This window comes from Macaca nemestrina, chromosome 8, assembly GCF_043159975.1.
Source record: "Macaca nemestrina isolate mMacNem1 chromosome 8, mMacNem.hap1, whole genome shotgun sequence".
Classification (NCBI taxonomy): Eukaryota; Metazoa; Chordata; class Mammalia; order Primates; family Cercopithecidae; genus Macaca; species Macaca nemestrina.
The window spans coordinates 10,736,041-10,751,761 of NC_092132.1; the positions used below are offsets into that span (position 1 = coordinate 10,736,041).

General features: G+C 40.8%; 1 protein-coding gene across 16 annotated transcripts in view; it reads left to right on the forward strand.

The window, feature by feature from the left end:
* The window catches only part of LOC105467301 (zinc finger and AT-hook domain containing), a 344,890-nt gene that overhangs the window by 253,636 nt on the left and 75,533 nt on the right, over window positions 1-15,721 (forward strand). For 15 of the 16 annotated variants that reach the window (XM_011716760.3, XM_011716759.3, XM_011716761.3 and 12 more), the window contains one exon: window positions 178-266. The exons of the other annotated variant lie outside the window; for it this stretch is intronic. In XM_011716760.3, the coding sequence (XP_011715062.2) occupies window positions 178-266 (89 nt within the window). The remainder of the gene's footprint in view (window positions 1-177; window positions 267-15,721) is intronic. 16 annotated transcript variants of the gene reach the window in all.

The window sequence follows — 15,721 nt, forward strand, 5'->3', positions numbered from 1 at the left end:
TGTTGAAGACTGAGTGTGCTGCCTTGTGCCTGTGCACCTCGTTGCTGTTCCCTTCTGAGATTCTGATCCTCACATGGCAAGGAACACCTTTGTGTACCTGGCTCCATGCCTGGCACTTCATTCACAGTGGGAGCTGCTGGCCTGGCGACGCTCACCTTGTCCTTCGCTTCTTTCCAGGGAAGCAGTTTAAGTGCACGGTGTGTGACTACACAGCGGCCCAGAAGCCACAGCTGCTGCGGCACATGGAGCAGCATGTCTCCTTCAAGGTAAGAGGGCTCTGGAGAAGGAGGCAGATGTTCAGGCAGAAAAGGCATCACTTTTCAAAGTGAAGATGGAGAAAGCATTCTTTCATTATTTGTTGGCGTTCCCTTCGCTTTGGGGCCCCCTTAGCTGGTACACATGGAGTCTGAGGCATAGTGCAGTTTATTTGTGCTCTCTCGTTCCAGAAGCGTAGCATTTCTCTGTAATTTGGAAACCAAGTCAAAGATGCGTAAGAGGATGCAGATGGAAGAAAAGGCACAGTCTTTGCATAAAAGCACTGGAATGATTTAGAGGAAGGCTTGCAGGCTTTAGGGACACTTATTTTTGCTTTCAGATCCTGGATTGCCGCAGGTGAGTCACCTGATAAAGCAGGTGTGATGAAGCCCACCCGACAAGCAGTTGTAAAACGGGAGATTGTGTTCAGGAGTGTCCACCACAGTGCCCAGCGTGTTGCAGGCGCTCAGGAGATGGTGGTCCTCCATATTCTTTTAATGCCTCTAATTGGTGTTTCTTCAGTGTGGGTGGTAATGCTTGCCTGCCTAGCCACTGCTTATGATGCAGTGACTGACAACAATAACTAGGGTCCAGTAATTTGTTCAGTAAAATGTTCTGCTCAGCACTTGGGAAAACTTGACCCTTAAAATTACTGCTGTTGCTGGCACAGCAGCATGGCACACATGGCACACATGGCAAGGAATCATTCCATTTGTAAACTTGTTGCTCTAAAATGGTTTTTGAAATTGTGTCTGCCATTTCATCCCAGAGAATCATAGAACGTGGGAGGGACGGCGGGGCATCTGTTTTGTCCCGCTGGACTTGCAGCTGGAATCACCCCAAAAGTGGTGGCAGTGGAATTCCTACCAGGCAGTGCCCCAAACCATCCTGATATAGGGCCTGTTGTGATTCCAAACAAAGAAGCGCTGAACGCTGGGGTGGTTTGTTTAAAGCAATCACTGAGTCCTTGCCACAGACAGCGAGGGCACAGGGGTCGGGTGTTCTGCCTGGGTACGTCCACAGCGAGGTGGTCGGGTATGGAGTGTTACGGGTGTTAACGGAATTTGGCTCAGGGCCAAGGCTTGTTTCTTTCAGTGGTGTCTTGGGCAACGATCTAGATACTCCTCTTTGGTTTGTTTTTTTTTTTTTTGAGAAGGTGTCTCACTCCTCTGTTGCCCAGGCAGGAGTGCAGTGGCACAATCTTGGCTCACTGCAACCTCTGTCTCCCAGGTTCAAGTGATTCCCCTGCTTCGGCCTCCCAAGTGGCTGGGATTACAGGGTATCTCAGTTAGCCTGCTACCACGCCCAGCTAATTTTTGTAGTTTTAGTAGAGACGGGGTTTCACCACGAACAACCTAGATGCTTTTATTGGTGCCTGAGAATGTTTGAGTTCTGGTTCAAGCCTGCTGGGAAATCCTGCAGCTGGCTGGGCTCACAGAGCAGTCAGGGCACCCTGATTTTTGGTCAGACACAGAAAGAAAGCACTAGAGAGCTGGGCGATCATACACCAGCACACTGCTAGCTTGTGTTTATTGAACGTCCATTGTGTGCAGGCCCTGTACCAGGAACTTCATGTTCATCATCTAGAATCTCCTTCATGGTACATACTATCTTCCATCTTTGAAATAGGAAGATTCTAAACCTCAGAGAAGCTAACTGATCACCTGTCAGTCTTTTCTGCCATGCCTATATCCACTGACTTCAGTCACCATGATGATAGTGACTCACCTGCATTCAGCACTTCTGAGGTGACAAGGACCTTCCCCACTGGCAAGTTTATTTTATGCTCAGAACAGCCTTGTGGGAGGTGAATTTTCATCGTTCCCTCTCTTGTAGTTGAAGACTCTGAGTGTCAGAGGGAGGCTCAGAGGGATCTGCTGGAACGCCTTCAATGTCCAGGAAGTGAAGAAGCTAAAATGTGCACTTCATCCTCTCACTCCTAGTCCTGTGCTTTTCTCACTGCATGTTCTCAGTTACTTGTTGGGGGCAGAAAGGGAGAAACTGGAGAAACTAAGGATGTTGAAAGGTGTTGCTTATATAGCTGCTTTTTAAAATCACCTATACTGACCATGAGTTCCTTAGGTAGGACCCATATGTCATCTAGTGGGATCATGGCAGTGTCTGAATCAAGAACGGTCTTTAGTGTTATGCATATTTGTGTACATATTTAAAATTAAGAGCTGTATTTCACATTTCACAGCGTGTAGGTGTACTTCTTTAGGGGACTAGTGCAATTATTGCGCTAGAGAATAGAGAGCTAAGGCAAATTTCACTTTGTAGGTGAGAAAATTAGACCCAGTGAGGTTAATTATTTTCCTGGCTTTTGCAGCGTTGCTACTAGACTTTGCAATCATTCCTTGGAAAATGTGAAACATTTTCCTTCCCTAACCAGACCTAGCTGAAATACCCTTTTTGCCCTGAAATGCTTATTGGTTTTTATTGTTGCTGTTTTGTTTTGTTTTTAAGATTGTGGACTATCTGGTTTATGTGCAGAGGAAATGGATTTGGGGGTAGTTTCAATTCAGGAATCACTCATATTTGTATTATTATTATTATTATTAATTTTTTTTTTTGAGACTGAGTCTCACTGTCACCCAGGCTGGAGTGCAGTGGTGTGATCTCGGCTCATTACAACCTCCGCCTCTTGGGTTCAAGCAATTCTCTGCCTCAGCCTCCTGAATAGCTGGGATTGCAGGCACCTGCCACCACGCCAGGCAATTGTTTTGTATTTTTAGTAGAGATGAGGTTTCACCATCTTGGCCAGGTTGGTATTGAACTCCTGACCTCGTGATCCACCCGCCTTGGCCTCCCAAAGTGCTGGGGTTACAGGCGTGAGCCACCACGCCCGGCCACATATGTATTATTAACTTCTGCCATTACGTAGTTGGTGTCTAGTGTTGGGCCTCAGGCCCTGCTGCACTGAGCTGGACCTGGTGTCATGGCTGGTTTCCCTTGGGCTCCCTGTGGATTTTGGCTTCCTCCCTATTGAATGGTACTATAAATGGGAATGAGATTCAGACCTGAGTGAGAAACAGGAAATCCAGCCTTAGTTTCTCTCATCCCACAAGTTAGGGCACTCATCAAATGCATGTCAATTTAGGTGGTGTTTCTCAATTAATTGGGACTGACAAAGCAAAATAAAATTGCTTCATACCAGCCCCTCATCCAAATACTGGTAATCACTCTCTCCCTGTTGTGTTCCCTTCCCACTCTCTGTGTTAATTTCCTATTGCTGCTGTAACAGATTACCACCAATTTAGTGGCTTAAAATAGCTCAGATTGATTCTTACATTTCTGTAGTTTGGAAGTCTATCACACATCTCACTAAGATAAAATCAAGGTGTTGGCAGGGGTGCATTTTTTCTGGAGGTTCTGGGAAAAAAATCCACTTCCTCACCTTTCTGGCTTCTAGAGGTGACCTGCATTCCTTGGCTTATGGCCACTCCCTTCATATTCACAGCTGGCAACATGGCATCTCTCACCATGTCTCCTTCTCTGACTCTCCTCTTCTGCCTCCTCTTCTACTTTCAAGGACCCTCGTGGTTACACTGAACCCACTGAGATAGCCCACAATAATGAATGTCCTTATCTTAAGCTCAGATAATTAGTAAACTTAATACGGCCTGCAGTCTTAATTTCTTTTTGCCATTCTAGGTAACAAATTTATGGGTTCTGGGGATTAGGATGAGGGCCATTATTTTTGGGGGCCATTATTGTGCCAACCATATTCCCCCACTTTTCTTCCTTTTACGTCAACTCTGTGGTAGAGCATTTCAGCAAGATCAGAAAATATGCAATATTCATACATATTCCAATGGCAAACATTACAAAGAAATCAAGTCTCTCTTTTTTACTAATCTTAGATTAGATCTCAGCATCCTCACACAGATGCTACTAATCAATTGTAATTGGCTTACAGGATGAAATCAATTTGCTTTTCTTGATGTAGATGTACAATTTACAATATATGATTTGTGTCAGGGAATACTATGAGGGCAAATTTCCTGTATTGCCTTTTGAAATGGCATATTTCTTATTTGTATATTTATTTTAAAAATAAAATTAATGTGTTCACTAAATAAGATTTGGAAAGTACTTGTTGATTCCCTTCCATATGGATTTTTTTTTGATATTATTTAGACATGGTTGAGGTCATACTATAAATACAGAATTTCTTTTTCTTTTTTTTTTTTTTTTTTTGATGGAAATTGGAGCCTAGGTTTACCACTGATAAAGCTCTATTGGAGAATGTGGCTTAGATGACTGGCCTGATGGTTTGCTGTTAGGGACCTTCCTAGTGAAAGGCCGGGCCAGGGAGCTTATATGCGATTTTTAATATTGTCTTTTTAATCAGCATTTCATAGGTGTTTTCCATTTTACGAAAATCTGTGTATAAACTACTTTTAATGGCTGCTTAAGGATGATTATCATAGTTTAACCATTCCTTTCATAATTGGATAGTTTGGTCATTCCCGGTTTCTGTTGTTGTAAGTAACCCTACAATGGATATCTTTATGCCAAAAGCATTTCCATGTCATCCTCAAATCTAAACAGCTATAAAACACTGGGTGAAGCCCATCAAACCTCTGAGAATTCACAAATAGTAAAGATGTTATTTTCTCTTCTTGCAGATGCAATTAAAATGCATTCCCTAGGGCGGAACTGATATTTTCAACCTTAAAGAGGTGCCAGAGAAGATACTTAGACAAGATGAATGTTGCTGAGCCAGGATTCTCTAAACAAAAATAGGCTTATTCCTTCCATCTAGCTATTCAACTCTTTGCTTTCTTCCAAATCCTTCCATGTAGCTATTCAACTCTTTGCTTTCTTGCAAATAAGTAAGTCCATGGATCATTTTGTAAGGCAGTGTAGTTAGAGTCAGGAATCACCTTGTGAAGTTCTCTCTGATTCGGCTCATTTGGACCCCTAACTCTGTTGATAGAAATGTTCTCAATGACAGAGCTGATTCAGTGGTATTCTCCTTGCACATGAATCAAAAGTGAGTTTATTTTAAAGTAAAATTTGATCTTTTCATTTAAAAGGGACACTCACTTAAAGAGGATACCTCTTCATGCTAACCATATATATATATATCATTCTATATTAAGTTTGAAAGTTGTTGTATGTTCAGTTCATGGGATTCATACAACCAGTGAAAACTCTGTCATGAGAGACATTGAGTTTGGGATGGGTGGTGTCAGTGATAGAGAGGGAGGGAAAGAGAGAGAGAGAGTGAGAGAAGAAGAATAGATGACCATGAGAGGAAAGTCTTGCTAGGGCTTACATCACAACCCCATGCCAAAATGGTTGGTAAGATCTGCCATTTTAGCTGATCTTGAATCTCTCTGCCTCCCTCCCCAGGTAGTGTGGTAGATGGATTGAGTGGCCCATTCATTCTAGGAAACTGTGCTAGATTTCCCTTAGCATATTTGTTAGGTGTTAAAGCCTGAGAATGGATTTTAAGATAATACTTTCAAAATCCAAGACAAAAATAATGACTGGACAGCTGGAATTGTTTTTATTTTCATATGATATTAGCTCTTTAATATTTGTCTTATTTTTATGAATGTCTCATATTAAAAATAAACTGCTACCAGTAGCCCAGTTGAAAAATAGGCAAAGGGTATATAAAAAGAACAGATTACCGAGAAGGGAATAACTTTGGGTGTATGACAAGACGTTCAACCTCACTGATAATTAAAAAAAAGAGTAAAACCACACTAAGATACCATTTTTCACTTCTCAGATTGGTAAACATTCAGAAGTTTGCAAGCATGCTCCATTGATTGAGGCTATGAGGAACGGCCATTCTCACACATTGCTGGTGGGAGTGTTAGTGCCCATGACCCTGTGGAGGTCAGTTTGGCAGAATCTGTCAAAATTGCAAATGCATGTGTTCTTCGACTCACCACTTGTAAGATTTTATCCTACAGATGTACTTGCAGATGCATGAAATGATTACTGTACAGGGTTATCCATTAGAAACAATGGAAATGTCCATGAATTAGGGTAAGGGTTGAATAGGCAGCAGGGCACACAAACAGCAGAATGATGCTTTGTGGCTACAGGAAAGAATATGGGATCTCTCTACTTCTATAGAAAGATACTTAAGATATATGAGGAAGGGCAAAAAGTAAGGTTAAAAAAGGGCAAAACCATATTGTATTTATTTACATTTGTTTTCAAACCTCTGCAAGAATACATGCAAAATAAACAAAGAAACATAACCTGTCGTGGGTGGGTGAGGGTTGGAACTTGGTAGATTGAGGGACAGGGCTGAGAGTGAGACTTTTCCCTATATATATATTTTTAAAATGTTAAGTAATTGCTTTACCTATTCAGTAATTTAAGTAAAAAACAGCAACATATTAAATAAGAATATTATCCTAGAAACTATCTAAAGTCAAAGCAGAATGTAAACATGTTTCTCATCCGTGATACCATCCTATGAAGATAGTGCAAATTGCCTTTGGAATTTCACTGAGATTCTGTTTAGCATTTGAAAATCTCGGAATTTCACTGAGATTCTGTTTAGCATTTGAAAATCTCTGAGAGTGATGAGGTCTCATAGCAAAGCACAGGATTTAGAACCAGGCAGATGAAGTTTCAATTTCTGGCTGCGCCACTTGTAGGCTTTGTTATTTAACAAATTTTATGATCTGTAAAATGCTGATAGTGATGTTTGTTTTCTGGTGTTGGAGATACTAAAAGCAGTACCATTTTTTATGAGTTGTAGGTATGGCACATGGTACTAGGCAGGTGATCAAAAATTGTTGGCTCTTGTTTCCTCCCCTATCTCTTGAAAATGACTCCAGTTCTTGAAAGAACTAAAGCAAAGAGTATAACCCCGCCTGATCATGGTTTATATTCTTTTTGGTGAGATTACATTATGTTTACAAATAGTTCACTCTAAATATTTTTCTAGGTGTTATGTTATGTTTTTTATACATTTTTAGATATTGATGTTGTTTTACTTTTTTCTTGTCGTTCGGAATTGTTGGGTTAGGCGGATTAGGGCCAAAATCTTGGTGCTGCTGCTTACTAATTAGTTAACCTTTGGGAGTTCCTTTACGTTTTTGAGCCTCTGTCTTCTTATTTGAAAAATATGAACAATGATATAATTACTTCAGAGGCTTTGAAAGAGAAGCTGCTTTGAGGGAACAGACCAGAAGGAATGTCTCCGCACAGCTTTGGGAAGGCTTGGCCCATCAACCCCACCAAGCCGTTCCTGGGGAAGGACGTGCTGGGGAAGACCTCAGGTTTGCTGTCTCTCCTATAAAGAGAGTTAGGGGGCTTTCTTGTTACAGGGAGAAGCTCTGGCCTCTTGCCACCCTTCCTACAAGACTGGCTTTTCTGTAACTTTAGTCAACATCAGAATTACCTTGGGATCTTGATAAATGTGCACGTAATGGGTTTCTAAATCCAGAAGATACTTTCAGTAAGCCTGGAGCCCAACCTAGGATCCTTGACTTGAACACTTTCCTGTGTGGTTCTGATGCAGCGGCCCCACAGCCCGTAATCTGCTAGACATTGCGCTGGGTTTTGAATTCTGCAAAGAAAGGCCCTATTCAAATATTTTTACTTAAAATGTTCTCCTGTAAACAGCATACAGCTAGTTCTTGTTTGTGTCTCTGTGTGTGCCTACATGTGTATATGTGAATTATGTACCTGTGCGTAACAGGGTGACAATCACTGCCCTTTAATTGGAGTGCCTAGTCCATTTACATATAGTGTAATTATCAACATCTTTTAATTTAAGAGTACCATCTTGGTATCTATTTTCTATGTGTTATATAAGTTCTTTGCTTCTCTTTCCTTCTTTTCTGTCTTCTTTTGAGTGAATCAAGTATTTTTTAGTATTTCATTTTATCTCTTGTATTGACTTTTTATTTTAGAACTGTTGTAGATTTATAGAAAAAAAATGTGACTGTAGTACAGAGAGTTTCTATATACCCCACACCAGTTTCCCCTGTTGTTACTGTCTAATATCAATACGAAACATTTGTTATAACTAATGAATCAATATTAATACATATTATTATTAGCTAAAGTCCATATTTTATTCAGATTTTCTTAGTTTGTACCTAATGCCCTTTGCCTATTTCAGGATCCCATTAGGATACCACAGTACATTAGTTCTCATGTCATTTTTAGGATCTGTTTGGATTTAACAGTTTCTCAGACTTCCTTTGTTTTTGATGACCTTGGTCAATCGTTTTATAGAATATCCCTCAGTTGGGGTTTGCTGAACTTTTAACTATACCTTTTTGTGTTCCTCTTGTTTTAGTGGTCACTGTAGACCTTACCTTGTCTTTATTACAACATATTCTAGTTTCAAATATTATATTATTTTATGAACAATATAAGAACCATAAAACACTGTAATTCATTTACTCTCCCCCTACACTTTGTGCTCTTGTTGTCACACATGTTCATGTTATAAGCTCCTCAATATAGTGTTGTTATTTTTTGCTGTAATCAGTAAATATTTATAAAATATTTTAAAAATACGTAATGAAACTAAAATCTTAAAAAGATTTAAAATTGAAAAAGGATTTTATTAAAATATTAAAATATTTTTAAAAGGGTAAATACAAATTTACCTGCATAATTCACCTTTCTGGTATTCTTCATTTTCTCCCCGCAGATATGGGCTTCTATTTGATACATTTTTCTTTAGCTTAGATAACTTGTTTTAGCATTTCTTGTGTGCTGGTAGGCTAGAATTGAATTCTCTCGATTTTTGTCTATTTGAGAATGTCTGTATATGGTCTTCACTTTTGAAAATTATTTTGATAGCCATAGACTTCTAGGGGGACATCACTCTAAAAATGTTCCATCCCTTTTCATCCTTTCTTGTTTCTAACCCTTTCTTGTTTCTAACCACGTTGTTTCTCTATGTGTAAAGAGTCTTTTTCTTCTAGTTGGCTTTAAGATTTTCCTCTTTTTTTTTTTTCGGTTTTCATCTTATTAACGTCAGCAAGTCTAGGTATGCTTTCCTTTATATTTACCTTACTTGGGGTTTGTTGAGCTTTTGGATCTGTGGGTTGATATTTTTCATCAGTTTTGGACTATTCTCAACCGTTATCTCTTTATTCCTTCTGCTTCATTTGTTCTCTCCTTTCCCTCTAGGACTATAATACCACATATATTAACAAATATATATTAATACATATATGTGAGGCACTAATAGCACCTCACATTCAGGTGATCTCTCTCTCTCTCCCTTTAATTCTTCTTTCTTTTTATGTTTCAGTTTATGTAGTTCATATGATTTCTACTTGCCTTTCTTCAAGCTTACTTATCCTTTCTTAGGATATATTAAATCTGCTATTAAGACCACCAAATACGATGTTTTAATTTCTAGGATCATTTGGTTCTCTTATCTTTTCCTTTTCCTTTCCCTTTCCTTTTCTTTTTTCCTTCCTTCCTTCCTTCCTTCCTTCCTTCCTTCCTTCCTTCCTTCCTTCCTTCCTTCCTTCCCTCCTTCCCTCCTTCCCTCCTTCCTTCCTTCCTTCCTTCCTTCCTCCCTCCCTCCCTCCCTCCCTCCCTCCCTCCCTCCTTTCTTCTTTTTGTATCTTGCTTGAGCTCCTGGGCTCAAATGATCCTCCTGCCTCAGCTTCCCACGTAGCATTTTTTTTTTGTAGTTTTTGTTTCTCTGTTACATTTTATCATCTGTTCACACTTGTTTTTAATGTTTTTCCTAGAGCCTTTAACATATTTGTTCTAGTTACTTTGATGTTTTTGTTTAATAATTTTAACATCTGGGGCACCTGCACATCAGTTTCTATTGAGTTTTTTTTCCTTTTTCTTTTTTCCCTGCAGGGCTGCAGAGATGTTTTTCTTCTTGATTTGATGTCATCTTTTCTTGCTTCTTTGCATGCCTCACAATGTTTTAATGCCAGACATTATGCCACATATGCCAGACATTGTATGTGAAAAAACAGTAGACTGAGGTAAACAGTAGTTGGCCTTGGGAAAGTATATGTTACTAGTGTGGAGGACTGTGCAGAAAAGAGTTAATATAGCAGGCTTGGCTGCTCTCCTTTGAAAGATCTGCTTACAAGCTTGGGCTGGCATCTGAGAACATGGACTTCCAAGAGAATTTGTAGCACCTCACTGTTAAGAGGAGCTTACACTTTCTAAAGTATTTATACAAACAGTGCAATTTATGCTGAATACCTGCCTTTTTTCTGGGAGTATAGAATTTTGGTACATGCTAGGCAGAGGGTACTTACATGATCAGCCATCACTAAAATCTCTGGTCACTGAGCTTCTAACGAGCATCTCTGGTTGACAGCATTTCATAAGTATTGTCACAGATCCTTGCTGGGGGGTTAAGCATGTGCTCTGTGGCTCCACTTGGAGAAGACCCTTGGCAGCTTGCATCTGGTTTCCCCTAGCCTTCACCCCATGTGTCTCTTCCCTTTGCTGATTTTGCTTTGTCTTCTTTTACTGTAATAAAGTGTAGCCATGAGTATGACTATATGCTGAGTCTTGCAAATCTTCTCAGTGAGTCACTGAACCTGAGGGTGGTCTTGGCAACTCAAGAATGAATAAATCTAATTTGTAGTTGAGCTGGGTCTGGGTCTGGGCTCTGAACAGCTCTAGAGTTGGTTTTCACTATCTTCGGATATTCTGAGAACAGGATCAGGACTTTGCTTTCAGCAAGGTTGACCATCTGAGCACCAGTGAGATTCCAGAAATCACGTTGTGTTTTACAGCCCAGCACTGGCCTTCTCAGTCATACAGGCTCTCTACCAGCTTTCATCAGGTCGGCTGCCAGCATCTCGGGATGCTGCAGAGTTTCTGTTTCTCTCCAGCTCCACCCTGGGCTTTCTGTTTATTAGACATCTCTCTCCCGCCTTGCCCTGCCCAGGGAACTCTTTGGAGAGTTGGCGGTGCACTTGATGAAGGCCTTGTGTACTTTGTAAGGGATGGATTTCCTCTCCCCTTTCATCACTGGCTGCAGCTTCAGCCCCCAACCCTCTTGCACGTGGTGAAGTTCTCCATTTCACAGGGAAGAGGTTTATGGGTCACTATGCTGAAGATAAAAGTAGGAGAAAAGGAACTGGTGGATACCTTGGTCTCTAGCACAGCGACCTATCCACCTCTTGTCTTTTTCTAGAATTAGTTCACTTAGATTTCTTTGTATCCTCAGCAATCTGATAGCTCTGTCAAGTTGTTAGTGTGAGAGCAGTGGTCTCTTGTGGTTTTCTGCATCCTAGCTGGAAGCAGGAATACTGCAACCCTGTGATTCTCACAGTGCCTGTCAGTGCCTGCACAATAGGGTGCCTATCAGATGTACCTATTGCCCCTGCACCAACATACACAGAACTTGAAGCTGGGAGTAAGGAGCAAGGAGGGTGACTGAGACAGCAGACTGGCTGATGTGAGTAATCTGGGTGGGTGCAGAGTCACGAGGAGAGAATTCACTGCCAGCTGTCATGCAAGGGTATTATCAATGCAGCATTACCTGTGGGTAGTTCAGGAAAGACTGGGAGATTCATGGACCCTTGGGATTGTACCCATGGGAGAAACAACAGTGCACAGGTTTGATGAAAGGCCTGAATTCCTATAGCACAAGACCTTTCTTTTTTGACGTTAGAGATTGTGGCTCTACGGTCAGACTATCATAGAATCCTGGCTTCCCACTTATTACCTGCGTGGCCTTGGGCAAGCAATCCCCCCTCTGCAGCTTACCTGTAGCACAGAGATGAAAGAAGTACCTCTTCTTGCCACTATACACATTGTGATTAGTCAGGAAGTAAGTAAAGAGGGCTTGTCACGTTGTTCTCAAATGTTAGTTCTCTAGAGACTCCATCCTGGTTTCTTCCTTTTTTCATCACAGGACTGCCCTGACTCTACAATCTTCTTTTCTTTCATGACTTTGTTTAAGATTCTTGGTGCCTGTGGCATGTTCTTTTTGTTCACAGAGTCATATTCACCTAATTCCTCTAATGTGGCACATTCTTTCATGATGTACCTGACCACATAAATATGTCACTGAGACAGAGTCTCACTCTGTCGCCCAGACTGTAGTGCGGTGGCGTGATCTCGGCTCACTGAAACCTCTGCCACCCAGGTTCAAGCAATTCTTCTGCCTCAGCCTCCTGAGTAGCTGGGATTACAGGTGCCTGCCACTGCACCTGGCTAATTTTTGTGTTTTTAGTAGAGATGGGATTTCACCATCTTGGCCAGGCTGGTCTTGAACTCCTGACCTCTTGATCCACCTGCCTCAGCCTCCCAAAGTGTTGGGATTACAGGCGTGAGCCACTGCACCCGGCCAAGAAGCTTTTACCAGTTGTGTCTCCCACACGGAGTTCTTAATAAATGGCCTCCTTCTAACAGCGAATGTCTCTCTCCTCAGCGGCCCTGCCCTTCACTGCTGGACCTGCTGCCTATGCTTTCAAAAAGTGTGATTCTCCTGCAGAAGGGCCTTGTTCTGCCCTTGCCCCGCCATTCTTTCCTCGTCACTATCTCTCACCCATTTTTTGCATTGCACAGGACATGCCACAAGGCCCTAGCACTGTAGGAAGTTTGCCCTTTGACTCATTCCTCTGTGAAGCTCCAAGTGTACCAAGAGCTTTTCCTGATTTATGGAAAGCATGTCAAAATTTGGTGTGTGAATGTGCAAGTCCACAAAAGAATTCAGTTCTGAAATTCACAGTTTTTGAGATTTGTGCATTTTGGAGACTCTTCAGCGTGACTTGATGCTGACCCTTGCTTCTTACTTTAGACACTTTTTTTGCTTCTGAAACAGAATAACCCTCTCCACTGTTTGACAAATAGCTCAGATCACTCCTCTGCCCCTGACCTCCAGAAGATGAGACTGGCCTTCTCTTCTGTAGCCATCAGCCTTTTGGTATAGATGTGTATGCTGTTTCACAAGGGAAACCATCCACGCCTTCATCTTGAAAAGACACTATTTAAAATTTATGTTTGATGTATCTCTAAATGCAATTGAATCTTCAAAAATGTGCACTATGAAGCCAGAGAAATCTATTGGCTGTTGTCAGCCTAAAATTTGCATAACTAAAAGTATTTTCATAAAACTAGTGAGAGGCAAGGGAGATCTCAATCACCGATGTCATTATCATTGAGAAACTTTTCCTGAGAATGCCATATAGAATACATGATACCACGATTTGACATTCAGAATTTTAAGAAAAAACATAAGTACAAATAAAGTACTGAATGTTCATTTGTTTTTTTGATGCAAACCATATGAAATGTTTACTTATGTATTCAACACATTTTTTTTCTGGATAGCAGGCACGTCTGTGTCAGGCACCATGACGGGTCAGAGGGTTTCAGGATGAAGCCAGGCCTCTGGTCTGCCAGGGTTACAAGTCTGGGGAGAGCCAAGTAGACATCAAAAGCAACAGCAAATATGTTAAATGATCCAAAAAGTTATGTGCAAGGTTCTGTGGGAACCCAGAAAACCAGCAAACTAATTATTCCAACTTTATCGGTTTTTAAAAATTATGTTTTAATTGGATTAATATATTATCCTGTTGTGTAAAACCTGTAGCTTAAAAAACCTGTAGCAACCAGAAAGCTCGCCGATTGACTATTACCCACAAGTCAAAGGGAATTAGTGTAACCTCTTTTTGCATTCCTGATGATGAAATAGGTCCCAAAGGCCTTTATAATGTGTCGGTGTGAAAGGGAAATGGTTGTATGTACAAAAGACACGAGGCATCTGAGCACCTAGAATGCTTAAGGAGCTTGGGTGCTCAGTTGAACAAAGGTGATGTTTGGATGAGGTCAGCTGAGGATGTGGCCTGGTAATTTGCTCCTAGTTTCCAGTCTAAACTTTGTCAGCAAGGGAGTGAAAGCAATAAAATGATCTCAAATAAGCAGATTGTTTGGAAGCCACACATTTATAAATAGTTCAAAGTAATAGCCTGAGAGTCTCAGTACCACCTCAAAATGCTGAGTCATCTGGCATTGCTTATGGCATTGCAGTTTTATTTATACTACAACTCCTCCTGTTACCCAGAAGATGCTTTTATCTTTCCACGAGAAAGTTCCACCACAAGGTTGAATGTTTAAATATCTAGCATTAGAATAAATAAGACAGGTGGGCTGGTTTCTTTGTAATGGCCATGTGCTTGGCGTTACACAGGTATTTCCTGTGCATTACCTTATTTTGCCCTGAAAAACTCTACCAGGTAGGTATTAACATCCCCATTTTATGGATGAGGACACTGAGGCCCAGAGTCTTGTTTAGTAATGTGCTCAGGAGTATCACAATTTCTGTGAGCTAGAGTTGGGATTTTGATCCATGTCTCTGTAGTGAAAGCTACTCTGTCTGTGTTAGTCCACGCTTTCTCATTTTCAAGTGAAGCAGAGGAACTTACTTACCCCTTTGTCCTTTTTCCTCTCACTGCTTTGCTTATTTAAGCCTGGAGCTATATGTTTAGCTCTCAAGACTAAAGCAAAATCTTCAAACAAAATGCTGATGGAGTGTGAAGTTAGCAGCCAGAGCATTTTCTAGGTTCAGTGGAAATTACTGAACCAAGGGGCAGAGAGAAAGAAGTAAAGCACAGAGTTTCTGTTGGTGGTGTTTGTCTTGCTTTTCGGTTCTGAATTTGCAAGAAAATGGAGAATCTGAGATTCCACATGGTTTTCTTGTTAATTTTGAACGTGGCGGGTGGGGTTGGGGGTGGGATGCACAGCACGGCCATGTGGTGGTGGTAACAGGGGCCGTTTGTTAAATTGGTTTGAAATGTAGTGTCTCTGCTTTTTAGCCATCTTAGTGCCATCTTCAGCTTCATTCTATTTTAGATGTTTAAAGCACCTCTGGAAAAAAAAGAGGAAATGGGGTTGTTTTATGTTACATTAAAATCCTGTCTAAGAGTGTGCAGTATATTCTCTGGAAATATTGCATTTTTGACACAAGCGATTACAAAAAAATCAATAATCAGAGAACGCTAAAGAGTCTTCTAAGCCCTTGCACAAAAAGCAATTAGTGTGGATTGATTTACTGTTATTTATTGTGATGAGATAATTGCCTCAACACAAGCCATTTTTGAACTTGTGGTATGCCACGGTTTTAAAACATTTATTTTCTTAAATTGTTTAATTTGTCTCTGGCCTTATTTTAAAACCAAGATAGCTTTGTGCTTACTAAATTATATGAAGACCTGGCGTTTTCTCTCTTGATCTTTACCGCACGCTGTTGTTGTTTTTTTTTTTCCCCCTGTTGTGACTAACCTTGGATGGAATGTAAGTCCCAGCCTCATGCTCTCAGGTTTATAAATCCTGAAGAGATAAGGCAAAAAAAAAAAAAAAAAAAATTAAAAGATTTTTCTCTCCCAGCATGGATGGTGCCCAGTGGACTTGGCTTTGAGCCTGTCTGCTTTCAGGAAGACTTGGATTATAGACCAGAGTGTGACCTACCAAATCTGCCTGAATTATATTTGGCTACTGGGACGAGGAGAAGGGAATGATGTTCTCA